This window comes from Ovis aries, chromosome 22 (assembly GCF_016772045.2).
Source record: "Ovis aries strain OAR_USU_Benz2616 breed Rambouillet chromosome 22, ARS-UI_Ramb_v3.0, whole genome shotgun sequence".
NCBI classification, from domain to species: domain Eukaryota; kingdom Metazoa; phylum Chordata; class Mammalia; order Artiodactyla; family Bovidae; genus Ovis; species Ovis aries.
Window position 1 is genome coordinate 12,290,432 of NC_056075.1, and position 14,972 is coordinate 12,305,403.

At 43.7% G+C, this 14,972-nt stretch overlaps 1 protein-coding gene across 3 annotated transcripts in view; it reads right to left on the minus strand.

The window, feature by feature from the left end:
- Positions 1-14,654, minus strand: part of HTR7 (5-hydroxytryptamine receptor 7) — a 101,381-nt gene extending 86,727 nt beyond the window's left edge. For all 3 annotated transcript variants that reach the window (XR_009598031.1, XM_060404611.1, XM_042238486.2), the window contains exon 1: positions 13,646-14,654. Coding sequence is in view for 2 of the 3 variants with exons in the window: in XM_060404611.1 (XP_060260594.1) it covers positions 13,646-14,190 (545 nt within the window). In the remaining variant the exon portion in view is untranslated. The remainder of the gene's footprint in view (positions 1-13,645) is intronic.
- Positions 14,655-14,972: the final 318 nt, after the last annotated feature.

Genomic DNA, 14,972 nt, shown 5'->3' on the forward strand with positions numbered 1-14,972 from the left:
AAATAAAGCTCCCCAAATAGATGCACTGGATGCTCCCCCGAAGGCCCACAGCTGCTCAGCCCCCAGGGGCTGGCATCCTGTACTTCAATAGGCAACATCAGAAGCATGAGCACGTAGGTCTGACCTCACAGCCCTCGTTTTGCAGCAGTCTTGACAAGAATTCTTCAGGCACAGAGAGGATGCTCAAAACAGACCACAGAGTGCTGGGGGTTTTATCGATGGAAGTGCTCAAACCACCCAATTGTTTGCAACCAGAAGCTATGTGATTCACCATAGCACACAGGGATTGACTGAAAAGCAATATGTACAACCTAACTTTTTAAAGGTACAAATGTTCTGGTATGTGAAAAAAATAACTTATGCTCAACTAGATAACCTCTTGAGGACGAGGCTGTGTCTTTATATACCTTTGTATCCGATAGTACTTAAATACCCAGTAGGCAAACAACAACATATTTTGACTGAGTTAATGCAACCCAGAGGGAAAGCCATAGGTGACAGGCATGAAGGTGGTACTCAAGGCGGGGAGCACAATAACTGATGGCTATAGAATCAGTTGCTTAGTAAATAAACATCACCCCCACCATCTCCTCTATCCTGCTTGCCCATGTACCCTCTACCTGTCACCTCCCCTCCCTCTCTTCTTCTCTCTCTCCATCCATATCAACCCCCACTTACCTACCCCCTTTTTTACCCTCCCCCTTTACACACACACACATACATACTTGGCCTGTTTGTTAGGGCCTCTTGCTCAGATTCCAACTTAAATCTTTGAAGGAAAGTGCTAGTCGCTTCAACAGTGTCTGACTCTTTGTGACCCCATGGACTATAGTCCACCAGGCTCTTCTGTCCATGGGATTCTCCAGGAAAGAATATTGGAGTGGGCTGCCATTCCCTTCTCCAGGGGATCTTCCTGATTTAGGGATAAAACCCAGGTCTCCTGCATTGCAGGCAGGTTCTTTACCATCTGAGCCACAAAATAGATCTTAATATTCCATAATACGCCACAGTGACCTCACCTTAACTGTAACCCAAAAGCTAATGGATGCACTGGAGTGGGGGAATGTCCTGGATCAATGCTAGAGGAAAACGTGCCAGAACCCACCTGGTCACTGTCCCTGTCTGAGCAGCAGGAGAAAATACCTTCTATCACTTGGCATGCTCAGAAATGATGTTCAGAAAGCCAATACCCCTCTGCGCCTCAAAAGAGGGGGACTCACCCCTAGTCGAATGGGATTCACTGCTTTCCTCCTATATGCTCTTGGGTGAGTTACTTCACCTCTCTCAGCTTCCCTTTCCTCATCCGGCAGGAACAGTGGGCATGAGAGTGTCCACAGAGTGGTCATGGGAATGAAATGAGTTGTACCACATTAAGCTCTTGGCACTGGGTCTGGCACATAGTATGCGCTCAATAAATGATTCTATAGCCATCAGTTATTGTGCTCCCCGCCTTGGGTACCACCTTCATGCCTGACACCTATAGCTTTCCCTCCGGGTTGCATTAGCTCAGTCAAAATATGTTTTATTCATTGAAATAGAAAGAGTCTGGGGTTTTTGTTTCCTTGTGCCTGCCTTTTCACCCTGCTTCATGGCTCAGCAATGGTGATAATAAAAAGCTGACTCCTGGGCTCTAAACTGCTCAATTTTTTTTGCATCACTAGGGCTTTGTTTATGTCAGTGTTCTGCACATGCGTGGAGAGCAGAAAGTGACTCACCAGTTTACTATGCCTTAATGGCATGACCCCTCAGGACTGTCCAATTGCCTCCACACTGCTTCTGTTTCATCACACAATCTCCCAACCCTAATTTGGTTTTCAAAAAAACTGCCCCAAGAGGAATATTTCATAAGAAGCTGGAGAATAAGAAGGCAAGGCCAGACATTTGGGAATCAGAGGTACCCACCTTCCCTCTCCTCCTTCCTTCCTCCCTCAGTCAATCCATATGGATTAACTGAACACCTACTATGTGCAAAGTATTATGCTAGGGGCGGGGCGCACAGTCTCCAATAAGAGAGACCTTGGTCCTGACATGTCTGCTGTATGGACAATCCCACAAATCATGAATCCACTACAGTTAATTTAAAACTGGTAATTACAGACCAAGGTGAGTGCAAGGAAGAAAAACTGCAGGGAGTTATAAGACTAAGATAGTCTGGGGATTCTCAGAATGCTTCCACGAGGCAATAACATCTAGTCAAGGACCTGTCTGAAGAGTGATAAGAATTAACTCACCCAAGAGGCACATAAGAGTGTCAGGGTGTGGGGTGGGGAATAGGCAATAAAAAGACTTGTGAAGTCCCTGAACAGCAAAATATCAAGGAAGCAAAAGAAGCTCAGAGTTGCCAGAATATGGGGGGAAGAGAGACAGGGGGAAGGAGAGAGATGATCTATAAGACAGAGAATTGAATTGAATCAAACCAAATATTGGGTAGAAGTCAGCAACCTCCAGCAGCATTAAATCTGGTCCCCGCCTGTTTTTGTATACCAGCCCCCATCAGCTAAGAATGCTTTCATATGTTTTAATAGTTGAAAAAATAAAAAGGATAATATTTAATAACATTCTGAAAATCATATGAAATTCTAATTGCAGGAGCCATAAATAAAGTTTTATTGGAACACAGCCATGCCTGCTCATTTACATACAGTCTACAGCTGCTTTGATGCTACAGAAGCAGAGCTGGGTAGTTGTAACAGAGACCATATGGTACACAAGCCCAAAATATTTACTATCTAGCCCTTTACTGAAAAAAAAAAAAAAATGCCAAGCCCTAATCTAGTAAGATACTCAGAAATCAGATTACAAAATCTTTTTCAATTATATTAAAAATTTAGCATCTTATCCCCAAAGCAGGGGAACTCATGAACCCACTAAAGAGTTTAAAGAGGAGAACAGCATAATTCAGTAGTGCCCAAACCTGTCTGCACACTGGACTAACCTAGGAAGCTTCCAAAATATAATGCGTAAGTTTTGCCCCCAGTGTTGTACATCAGCTGGGTTTGTGTATGGCCTCGGTATGGGTTTTGGAATTTTTGGAAGATTCCAAGATTCCACTCTGATGTGCAGGTAACTTTGGGAACCATGGATAAAATCACATCTACCTTTTTATAAGATCACCCTAACTCAGGGCTTCTCCCTCTGGCTGTATACACATTAGAATCACCTGAGGGATATTTTCAAACACACTGATGCCCAGGCCCACTCCACATCAGGATCTGTAGAGACGGGCTCCAAACACTGATATATTTTAATTGCCCTGATGATTCTAACATACAGCCAGGGTTACACACTTTGTTATCAATGTGTGGCAAGAGTAGATACAGGGAGAGTCCTGGGAGGCTACTTCAAGGGGTCCAAGTTAAAGATGACAGAGACTTAGGTTGAGTTTCTGGTCCTGGGAGTAGGGAGAAGAAAAGTGAAAGGACAGTCAGTAGGATCTGGTGATGGGCTGGTGACAGTGAGCAGTTGGATGGGAAGTTTCAAAGGTGATACCTAAATGTCTAGCAAAGAAAATGGGTGCAGCCTACTGCCATTTACTGGGATGGGAACCTTGTAAGAGGAACAAGTTTAGGGGCTAAGAACATTAGTTCTATTATTCTGACATCTTGTTGAAAGAGAGGATACCTATGATGGAGTTAAGTCAGACTGAGGCTATAAAGGAGGCTGGGGTCATATTACAAAAGGCCTTGAATACTAAACTCACAATATCCTCCTCGTTCGGCAAGCAATGGCTACAATGCAGTAAAGGAACACATAAGGGCTTTTGATTCAGTTGGTGTTCTTGCCCTATACAGTGTGTATGTTTCCTCAGCTTCCTCATCTACAAAATGGGATTTGAAATGTTCATACTCCGTCTCCTCCACCTTTGGCCAGCAGACCTCAATGACAGCAGAGGCCTCGTAAACACCCTTACAAAGGTGTTATGAAGATTAAATAAGATATTATGTGTAAAGTCTCTATGAATTTATGTAGCACAGAAGGCCCTTGTTCCTAAATGTCCATTCCAAGATGAATGGATAAAGAAGACATGGTACACAGATACAATACAATGCCGTGTTGTGCTTAGTAGACTCAGTCATATTCAACTCTTTGCGACCCCATGGACTGTAGCCCACCAGCTCCTCTGTCCATGAGGATTCTCCAGGCAAGAATACTGGAGTGCGTTGCCATGCCCTCCTCCAGGGGATGTTCCCAATCCAGGGATCGAACCCAGGTCTCCAGCATTGCAGGCGCATTCATCTGAGCCACCAGGGAAACCCAAAACTACTGGAGTGGGTAGCCTATCCCTTCTCCAGGGGAACTGCCTGACCCAGGAATCAAATGGGGGTCTCCTGCATTGCAGGCAGATTCTTTACCAGCTGAGCTACCACCTGGCCATAAAACAGAATAAAATAATGCCATCTGCAGCAACATGGATGGGTCTGGAGATTACCATACCAAGTGAAGTAAGTCAGAAAGAGAAAGACACACACCATAAGATATTACTTATATGTGGAATCTAAAATAAGACACAAATTAACTTATCTATGCACAGAAACAGGCTCACAACAGACTTGGGGTGGCCAAGGGGGAGGGAGAGTTGGGGAGGGATGGAGTGGGAGTCTGGGATAAGCAGATGCAAACTATTATACACAGAATGGATAAACAACAAGGGGCTACTGCACAGCACAGGGAACTATATCCAATATTCTAAGACAAGGCAGAATGGAAAAGAATTTTTAAAGACAGTAGTCATTATTCCCAAAGGAGAATGACACAGGGACACCTTACAATGATGCTTTAGGAAGAACATTCGTGTCAAGGATCCACACACGGCATAGGAAACGGGCAGTAAGATTTAGAAGCTGTGATAGACAACATAACAATATCTGTTCAACCACTAGCAAGAAGTCAGGGACATGTAATCAGTAGAGTCCATAACCCTTCAGGGCCCCCGCTACCCTCCCAGCACAGTTCTCCTCCTTCTCGAGCGTGGCCCTGGGTGTCCCTCTAGCCGCTGTACTCACTATCCAGTCGACAAGATGGAGGGAAAAACAACAGAAAGAAAAAGATTCTGTCAACTCTTAAAGAATATATACATGCTGAAAATTAATTTTAGAGATGATCAAGGATGACTTCCTTCAAAGGGAAAGGGGATCCAGAGAAGCCAGACGGCAGCCTGCACTGCTGACTGCAGCAGAATTAAGGCCAAGAGCAGAGCTCAGATCGCTGAGGCGAATGAGTCACGGCGCCTGGCGAAGGAGCAAGGCTTCAGCCAGACACCAGGCAGAATTCAAGACTATGGCTCTTGCAAATTAGCCAGAGGAGTTCCTGTAACTGCGGACAATCCGAAGACGAGCCCTGCCCTCACACATGAGGCTGAAAACCACCAGATGCTGACTGCGTGAAAACAGTGACTGCATCTGCCCAGATTAACCATACATCTGATGTGAATCCTAAACACCTCACAAGATGTCATCAAATAAATACTTCTGTCCCTTTAAAGTATAGATGTAGGAAGTTGCCTAAAATATACATGGATATTTTCATAGTAACTTTTAGAGAACCCTCAAGATACCTTGCCTGTATACACCTCTACAGGCAAGAGATAAAACATTGCTGCTGCTGCTGCTGCTGCTAAGTGGCTTCAGTCGTGTCCGACTCTGTGCGACTCCATAAACGGCAGCCCACCAGGCTCCTCTGTCCTTGGGATTCTCCAGGCAAGAATGCTGGAGTGGGTTGCCATTTCCTTCTCCAATGCATGAAAGTGAAAAGTGAAAGTGAAGTCGCTTAGTCGTGTCCGACTCTTCATGACCCCATGGACTGCAGCCCACCAGGCTCCTCCATCCATGGGAGTTTCCAGGCAAGAGTACTGGAGTGGGGTGCCACTGCCTTCTCCGAGATAAAACATTCAGTTCAGTTCAGTTCAGTCCCTCAGTCATGTCTGACCCTTTGCGACCCCATGAATCGCAGCACGCCAGGCCTCCCTGTCCATCACCAACTCCCGGAGTTCACTCAGATTCACGTTCATCGAGTCGGTGATGCCGTCCAGCCATCTCATCCTCTGTTGTCCCCTTCTCCTCCTGCCCCCAATCCCTCCCAGCATCAGAGTCAAGCATGCCCCTCTGATCATCATGTTTCTCCCCACCTAGAAGTAATTAATCACGACCCTTGTTCTCATGATGTATATTTCCTTCCTTTTCTTTGTATTTCCATTTCTCTGTATCTCCAAACAATGTTGCTTGTTTCTACTTTCACATGAATGGAATTACAGTATATGTGTTCTTTTTACTGTTTCTTCTGCTCAGCATCATGGTTGTGGTTTCAAAGCATTATATTCATGGGTGAAAGGCCACAGTGTCTAAAATTTGAGTTAAAATACTGTGAGGAAGGGGTTGCAAAGTAAACATTAAATACTTTGTGATGGATAGATTAGGCTCTTTATACTACTCTTAGCTCTTACATTTTAAGTTTCAAAATTTTTATAATAAAAATTCACTTAAATTACTTTGTGAGATTCCTTTTACTACAGCAATTTTCATTGCTGTATAGCAACAGTTTGCTAAGTAAGGTCTCAAAATCAAGAGCATCAGAATCATCTGAGAATTTGTTTGAAACGCAAATCACTGGGTTCCACCCCAGACTTACTGAATCAGAAGCTCTTGGAATGGGCCCCAGTAACCTGTGTGTTAATAAACCCTCCAGATAGTTCTGATGACACTCAAGTTTGATAATCATTACTGAATAGTATTCTATTATGTAAATGCTCCACAGCTTATCCATTTTACTATTGATACATTTGTATATGAATACATTTCAAATTTAGGGGTTTCAACTTTGTGCATATTATAAGTAGTTTGTACAAGACTTTTGGTGACAAGAGTCTCCCTGACATATACCTACTGCTACAATAACAGAATCGTAAGGTATACCTATTAATATTACCTGATAATGCCAACTATTTTCAAAGTGGTTCACCAATTCACAGTCCCACTAGTAATGTACAAAGGTCTCTCTGCTATACATACTTGCCAATATTTGGTATTTTTCAGATATTTTCATTGCTGCCATTTTAGAGGGTTAAGCACGTTTAAGCTTTCCAAATTGGGATCAAAAAACATGTATTAGGGAATAGAACTCCCAACATGAAATCACAGTATTGCAACTATATTAGCTGGTGGATCTGCATGGAACAAGCCTGACACAGAAAGAATTGGGCATGATAGAGAAACTGAAAAAGGCCAATATTATTATACTACGAAAAGCAAGGTGAAATCCAGTACAAAGTGTTGTTGGAGGTAAGAAAGGAACAAATCAGGGACCCTGCAAGCATGCTAAAGACTTTGAATTATATTCCTAGTGAAATCAAAAGCCAATGAAGTTTTTAAGCAGGAAATTTACATGGCTGTATTTCTACATCTGTATATTTAAAATCTTTCAGGCACACATCCAATTCTCCCTATAATGGAGTTGCTTAATGCTTCAGACTATGCTTCTGCTAAAAACAACTAGAATAGCTGGATAAAGCACAAATACATACACACACCTGCTTAAAGGCATAACAGAGTTTTTGAGACAACCAGAAATTGAGGGGACAAATCCTAGCGATAAGGGAACCGCAAAGAGATGAGCCAAAATTCTGCAGTCATTCTTTCCCTTGGGACATATGCCTAAAGCAGGGGAGGGGTAAAGGGCTGAGGATCCAGGCAAACAGCCTCAACACAGTTGCTATTAAGAGGCTAAAATACCAGAAGATATTTCAGCAATCTCTTGAGGAAAGAAAGACAAAACTTAAGAGCCTTGAGATGCCAAGATCCAAATAAAAACGAAGCAGAAAACTAAGCCCAGCATTTGGCTGGTATTCCCCTCTAGACATCTGCTCAGCTCTAAAGCTGTGCAGGGCAGGAGGCTAAGAAGCCAAGGAGAAGGCTCCCCAAAACACTTTCAGCGAGAATTTTGATAGTCTCGCACTGCTGAGGAGAGAAAAGACTTCTGGACTAGCCAGGGGTAGAAGTCACTGAGAACACCCTATGCTCTTAGCTGCAGTTCCAAGAAGGCTACAACCTAGAAAGAGGCATCGGCAAGTGGCAGACACAGCTTTATCAAAACTCAAACAATGCCTATGGTCAGCTAAGTCCCTAGCTGGATTATAATAATCAGTCCCCCAATGTGCGTGCCTGGAAGTTGTTTCTCTGGAGATAAAATCACATACAACATTCACAATTTTCCATACAAAATGTTGAGTATACAATCAAAGTTAATTAAACATGCCAAGACACAAAGCACAAACCCAGAGGGGAACAAAACACAGATCACTGACAAAGAAACCACAAGTGATTCAGGTATTCGAGTTAGTAGGAAAAGAGTCTAACTATGATTAATATATTCAGAAATATAATAAGAAGGTGGGAAAATTCATAAAAGGCGATGAATTTCATCACAGAGTTAGAATCAGTAAAAAGAATCAAATGCAAAAACTAGGATCAAAAATAATTTCTAGTACTGTAAAATTAAAACTACTGAGCAACATATTAGACATAGCAGAAGAGATGATTAATAAATAAGGAGGTAGGTCAAAATTCTTCAAAGCTGAAGCACAAAGAAAAGCTAAAATGGAAAAGAGAGAAGAGTGTAAGATACATGTGTGATAAAGGAAAAAGACCTAAATTATGTAAGTTTGAAGACACAGGAGGAGAGAGAAAGAAGGGGCAACCAAAGTACTTAAAGAGATACAACCAAGTTAGAGATAGCAACGCACAAACACAAAAGTTACTAAGGACCTCATCAGGGTTGACAGTAAATATACAACAGAAAATAATCAATAATGCCAAACCTAGGGACATCATAAAAAGGTGGATAAAAACTAAAGGCAAAAAGAAAATCCTAAAAGTAACCAGAGGTTAAAAAAAACACAATAGCTTCAAAAGAGTATTAATAATGTTGGTTAATGACTGACTTTTCAACAGAAAGGATGGAAGCCTGAAGACAATGGAATAAGATTTTTTAAATGCTCGAAAAAAACCTTCAATATGTTAATAGAATGACATACTTAGAGAAAATATCATTCAAAATGACAATAAAATAAAGATATTTTCAGATAAGTAGAAACTGAGAGGATCTGTCAGCAGTAAACCCTCACTTTGAAAAAATGCTAATAAAAGTCTAATGGGCATAAGAAAATGATCCCGGATGAAGGCATGGTCATGTAGGAAAAAAAATAAAGAGCAATATGTAAGAATGAATAGTGATTGTTTAAAGTAACAATAAAAATTCTAATACATTTTTAAAATGTGTATTGTAGATTAAAATGCGTCTATAAAATGAAAGATGTGAGAGGGTATATAAAATTAAAATGCAATAAAGTATCCTATTATCTAGTATTACATTTACCCAAAAGAAACAAAAATATGTACACAAAAATGATTTATACGTTATATATTGATAGAAGCACTGTTAGTGAAAGGCTTCCCAGGTGGCGCTAGTGGTAAATAATCCACTTGTCAATGCAGGAGATGCAAGAGACAGGGATTCGATCTGTGGGTTGGGAATGATCCCTGGAGTAGGAAATGGCAACCCAGTCCAGTAATCTTGCCTGGAAAATTCCATGGACAGAGGAGCCTGAAAGGCTACAGTCCATGGGGCCGTAAAGATTCAGACCGGGCTGAGCACGCAGACACCTAATTCCTAGTATCCATGGTTAGTGACAGGCAGAAACTGAAAACAACTCAAATGTGCATCTGCAGGTGAACTGATAATCAAATTAAACGGAATACCACTCAGGAAAAAAAGGAACAAAATACCGACACACTAAAAACCATTGATGAATCACATATACAGGTTTAGAGTGAGCAAAAGAGGCCAGGTTTAGAAGTACACAGTATACTACTCCATTTTGTGAGCTTTTGACCAAGAGAAACTAGTTTATGATGCTAACAATTGGGATAACTGTTATCTTTGGAAGTAATATAACCTGGGAACAAGTAAGAAGGGGCCTCTGGCTGGTTAGTAATGTTCCACTTCTTGATCCAGTTACATTCACGGATTCACTTCACGGAAAGGGATCAAGCTTCATATTTAGGATTGTTCATTTTTCTATATGTATTTCCAAAAAAAACCAGAAAGTTATACACAGGATAACAAGACTATATCCACCATTACAATATAGCTTGACTAGTATCATTAATACACGTTACTCCCTAATTACCCCCAACCAACTAGAGATAACTACTCTCATAAATTTGGTGCTCACCATTCTTCTGCACTATCTTATATTTTGACTCCTTATATATAAGTTCCCCTAAATAATATATAGAATTGTTTTGCATGTTTTTAAACTATATATAAAAGATAATTTGATTTCTGTTTTTAAAAGATCATTCTAAAGATGGCACAAGGAAACTTCCTAGTATGACAAAATATTCTATATATTATTTGGAGTGTTGGTTAAATGTGTAAAAACATTTGTCAAAGCACATCGAAATGTACATTTAATATCTGTGCATTTCACTACAGGTAAATGTTACCTCACTTAAAACCACTGTTTAAAAAACAAATCATTCTAGCATTTTCATAGGCAATGGATGAGAAGTGAAATCAGGAAGGCCAGTTAAAACATTACAGTAGACCTGGTGAGGACCAGACTCATCTCTCTGAGAAGTAAGGAACTAAAGTCAGGTTGTGGTCATAGTTCTTTGAACAGCTTAACTGTGAAGTGAAGGGCTTCCCAGGTGGCTCAGACGGTAAAGACCCCGCCTGCAAGGCAGGAGACCCGGATTCAATCCCTGGGTAAGGAAGATCCCACGGCAAAGGGAATGGCAGCCCACTCCAGTATTCTTGCCTGAAGAATCCCATGGAGAAAGAGTCTGGTGGGCTACAGTCCATGGGGTCACAAAGAATCAGAGACAACTTAGCAATAATCCCTCCCCTTCCCACTGTGAAGTGAAGCAGTGACTGGAGGGAGGGATGAGGCCAAAAAGAAGTTCTCAAAAACGGAAGCTTAAGCCTGACCCTATTGAGAGGCAACACGGAAGACAAAGGAGAGATGAGGGGTTACGGGCTGAATCCTCCAGAAGGTGAGAGGGGGTGGGATGGTCTGGTCTCTGCTGGGACACAATGCCTTCTTGCTTTTAACTAGAAGGAAGTAAAGGTACAGATCAGGAAAAATTGTTTGGTGATAGAAAGACAAAGGAGTTTCCATTCAATGGCTGCTACTTCTTCAATGATCATGGGTCATTACCTATAAAGGGTGGAGACTGGAGTGTTGAAGCTTATGAAAAGGGGCATGAAATTCCATTGGAAAAGGCTGGGAAAGCATCCCAACATGGTGGGGAAAGGTTAAGAAAAAAATCTAAGGTTCTATTTTGCAAGGTTAAATGTCCAACAGGTATCCAAATCAAAAACAGGAATATTATTATTCATCTTTGCTTATGCTTCATGAAGCACAGTGTAACAAATATTAGGTACATGAAAGAATGAATGAATGAAGATTAAATCTTTTCATATTTTCTTAGTACCTTTTTATATTGTTGCCCATATTCTACAAGGGAACTGAAGAAAAAATAGAAATAATGTACCTTATCAATCAATCGCTATCAAATGCATTTTCCTTTTCCTCAGTTTTAGTTCTGTTTGTTCTTGGAAGAAAAACAATCTGTGTCTTCCAATGTTACAAACTCCTCATTTTATCAAAAAATGACATGTGCATCCTCTAAAACAACTGTTCAGCAGAATTCATCAATGGGGCAATTTTCATTAAAAAAAAAAAAAACCCTAAGAGATAAACTCTACATCCCTATATTAACACAACTTGTGACATTCATAAGAATATGTATAGTTGAAGAAGAAATTAGAAGCTCTTGCCAAGAAGGATTAACCTGTCTCTGTACTGGAGATGTTCCTGCTGCTGCTAAGTTGCACATGCATCATGAGTAAAGAAAGCCTTTAGCTTGCATACAGGAATCTCAGGGTGACCCCAGGAAACAATAAGCACATTGTGCTATTTGTTTATGATTTATCAATTGTGAAATTGAAAAAAAAGATTATAAATGCATTACCTGCAGTCGAAATTATTTTTATTACATTAAGCTCCATTGAAAAGGGCTCCATTCATACAAGAAGCACAGTTTTGGCTGGATGAACAGTCAGATTTTTACACTTATAATTCAAGCATATACTTACTACGTATATTGAGTGCACTCTCCTAGTTCCTGTTACCGCAGTCAGACTATAAATGTGTATTTGTGGTCATGCTTAACTACAGTAATTCAGAACTTCAACTGTCAAGTTTGGAGCTAATATTCTCACGTAGGCAGTTCATGTTCTACTCTTAAAAATAATTCCTTATTTGCTATCAGAAACTCCTAATATAATACACAAAATAGCAGTATCAATTTTTTTAATAATCTATATCTTTAACTAAATGCACTTTTTTCCCTGAAAAAATATCCCCTTCGTTCAGTAACTATAAACCCTGGTGAAGCAGTAAAACAGCAGAACGTATCAAATATATACAAAACACACAGAGAAAACAGCCGTGTTTACAGCGAGGAAAAGAAGGAAAATCTCAGTTTTGTGCTAACTATCCTTTGAGACATTTTTTTAAAATGTGGAGGCACCAATTATTTCTCCTTTGCTGGAAGGTCTACACATTTAAAGGTTCCGTAGGTCCACTAAGAAAATAAGCAACTGTTTCTCTGTATCATCAAACACAACAGGATACCAGTCCTGTGCCGATTTTAGAACACTAACAAAATTCTGTGAATATTAGGATTTAACATTTCAGTTTCAAGAGAAGCAAAGAGTTATTTTGTCTCCAAAGAGCATTAGACCCATACTCCAAATTGTCAATTGCACAATATCTCTAGCACTGAAGGCTAGCTCCATCGCAGAATCTTACAATGCTAGAGTCTGAAGAAACCTTGCAGGTCTCCTATTCCTTTCTCCTACTCCAATCTGACACCCAAGACAGGGATTTTTTCCTCAGCATCCCTGACAGATGGTCAGTCTCTGTTTCAATTACTCCAGTGGGGGAGTTCTCAAGAGAAGATTCCCAAGGGATATGATGAAATGCTAGAATCAACCATTCAGACAGGGAGTACAGCTCCAATAAGCCTGTAGATACAGACAGCGTTGCCAGACACCAAAACCAGACTTCCAAAAGAAAGTGATTCAGAATCAGCAACGTTAAGACATGTAGACTCCCCAATCCTGGGACCACCCTAGGTCTTTTTATTGGCTTGGGACGTAGCGCCTACAATCTGGGAAGCAAGGTGGCTTTTCTCCTGCTGGTTTCTTAAGGAACTGATTCTTTCAGGCTCACAGCAAGGGTTTGTTAGGCTCAGAGAGGATCAAATTTCTTCCTTCTGAAAACCAAGCCAAGGGACCCCCTGGTGGAATTGCTAATGCTTAAAATACTCCTAACTTTGGTCTTAAAATTCTCACTGCAATAAACCAGGGCATTTCAAGCTCTTCTTTTAAAGGTATATACAGGCTAAGCTGTAACTGAAGTAGTTTGGTTGGTGTAAGGTTGACGTGTGGGGGTTGATGGTTTAAGCGCAGCCCTTCATCCCGCCGTGAAGTCTGGTTTATCTGACCAGGAAAGGCGAGCGCGCGGGGCTAAGCTGACAGCACACCCCCTGCCGGACCCCGTCACAGGGCTGCCGGCCCTTACCTGTCGATGCTGATCACGCACAGGGTCATGATCGAGGCCGTGCAGCACATGACGTCCATGGCGATAAAGACGTTACAGAAGAAACGGCCAAAGATCCACTCGCCCCCAATAAGGTCGGTGACGCTGACGAAGGGCATGACCGCCACGGCCACCGAAAGGTCGGCCAGCGCCAGGGACACGATCAGGTAGTTGGAGGGCTGCCGGAGCTTTTTGACGAAGCACACCGAAATCACCACCAGGCAGTTGCCGGCGATCGTCAGCAGCGTGATGAGCGTCAGGATGGAGCCGATCACAACTTTCTCGGCTCGGCCGTAGTTGATCTGCTCCCAACAGCCGGAGGTATTGTCCCGCGGCGCGTCCCGGATGGGCCCGGGGCTAGCCGTCACCTCCACGACCCCGTGCAGCAGGTGCGGCGCCCAGGAGCCCGCGACCGGGCCGGCGCCGTCGGGGCTCAGGTCGGGCAGCCCGCGCCCCACCTCCGGCAGGAAGAAAGAGCGGAGGTGCCCGTAGAGGTCCGGGCGGCCGCTGCTATTAACGTCCATCATCGTGCCGCTGTGCGCCGCTGCCCATGGAGCCGGCGCCCCCCGCCAAGCGCTGCGGCTGCCGGCCCGGGGGCTTCACCTCGCCGGTTCCGCTCCGCTCGGCCCAGCCATGAGGCCCGCGCCGACCGCAGGGGGGCGCCCCGGCTCGGCCTCGCGGCTCCGCACGTCCCGGTCCCGCAGCCGCAGCGGACAGCACGGGAGCGCGGCCGCCCCGGGGACTACTTGCAGGACGCGTCTCCAGCACCCGACGGACGCCTGGGACGCGCGGGTTCGCAAGCCGGCGGGCCCGGCTCGGCCGGCCACACCGCAGTCCGCAGCCCGCAGCCGCCGCGCCGCTCGGCCGAGAGCGCCCGGGAGGCAGCGGCAGAAGTTGCGGAGTGCGCCCCGCCCCTCGCGCCCGCCGCCGCCGCCGCCGCCGCCGCCGCTCCCCTGCGGCAGCCACGCCGCGTCCCCGTCGCCGCCGCCGCGTCCGGCCGCTGACCGCGCGCCCCGGGATCCCGGACGGGCTTCCCCCGCTGGGCCTGGGCCGCCGCCTCTCCCGCGCCTCCCCTCACCCACTGGGCGGCGGGGTGGTGCTCCTGGCGCCTCCCGGGATCCCGAGCCGCCTCGCCCGGGGCATCTTTCTTTCCGCTGGAGGCTCACAAGCCCTCCGACAGACCCGAATCCCCTTGCAGTAGTAAAGATAGTTTGGTGGGGGAGGACTAGGGAGCCAGCGGATGTCCGGACTCATTGCAAAATGAAGAATCTGGGGAGGAATTTTTTTTTTTTCAATCTTAATTTTTAAA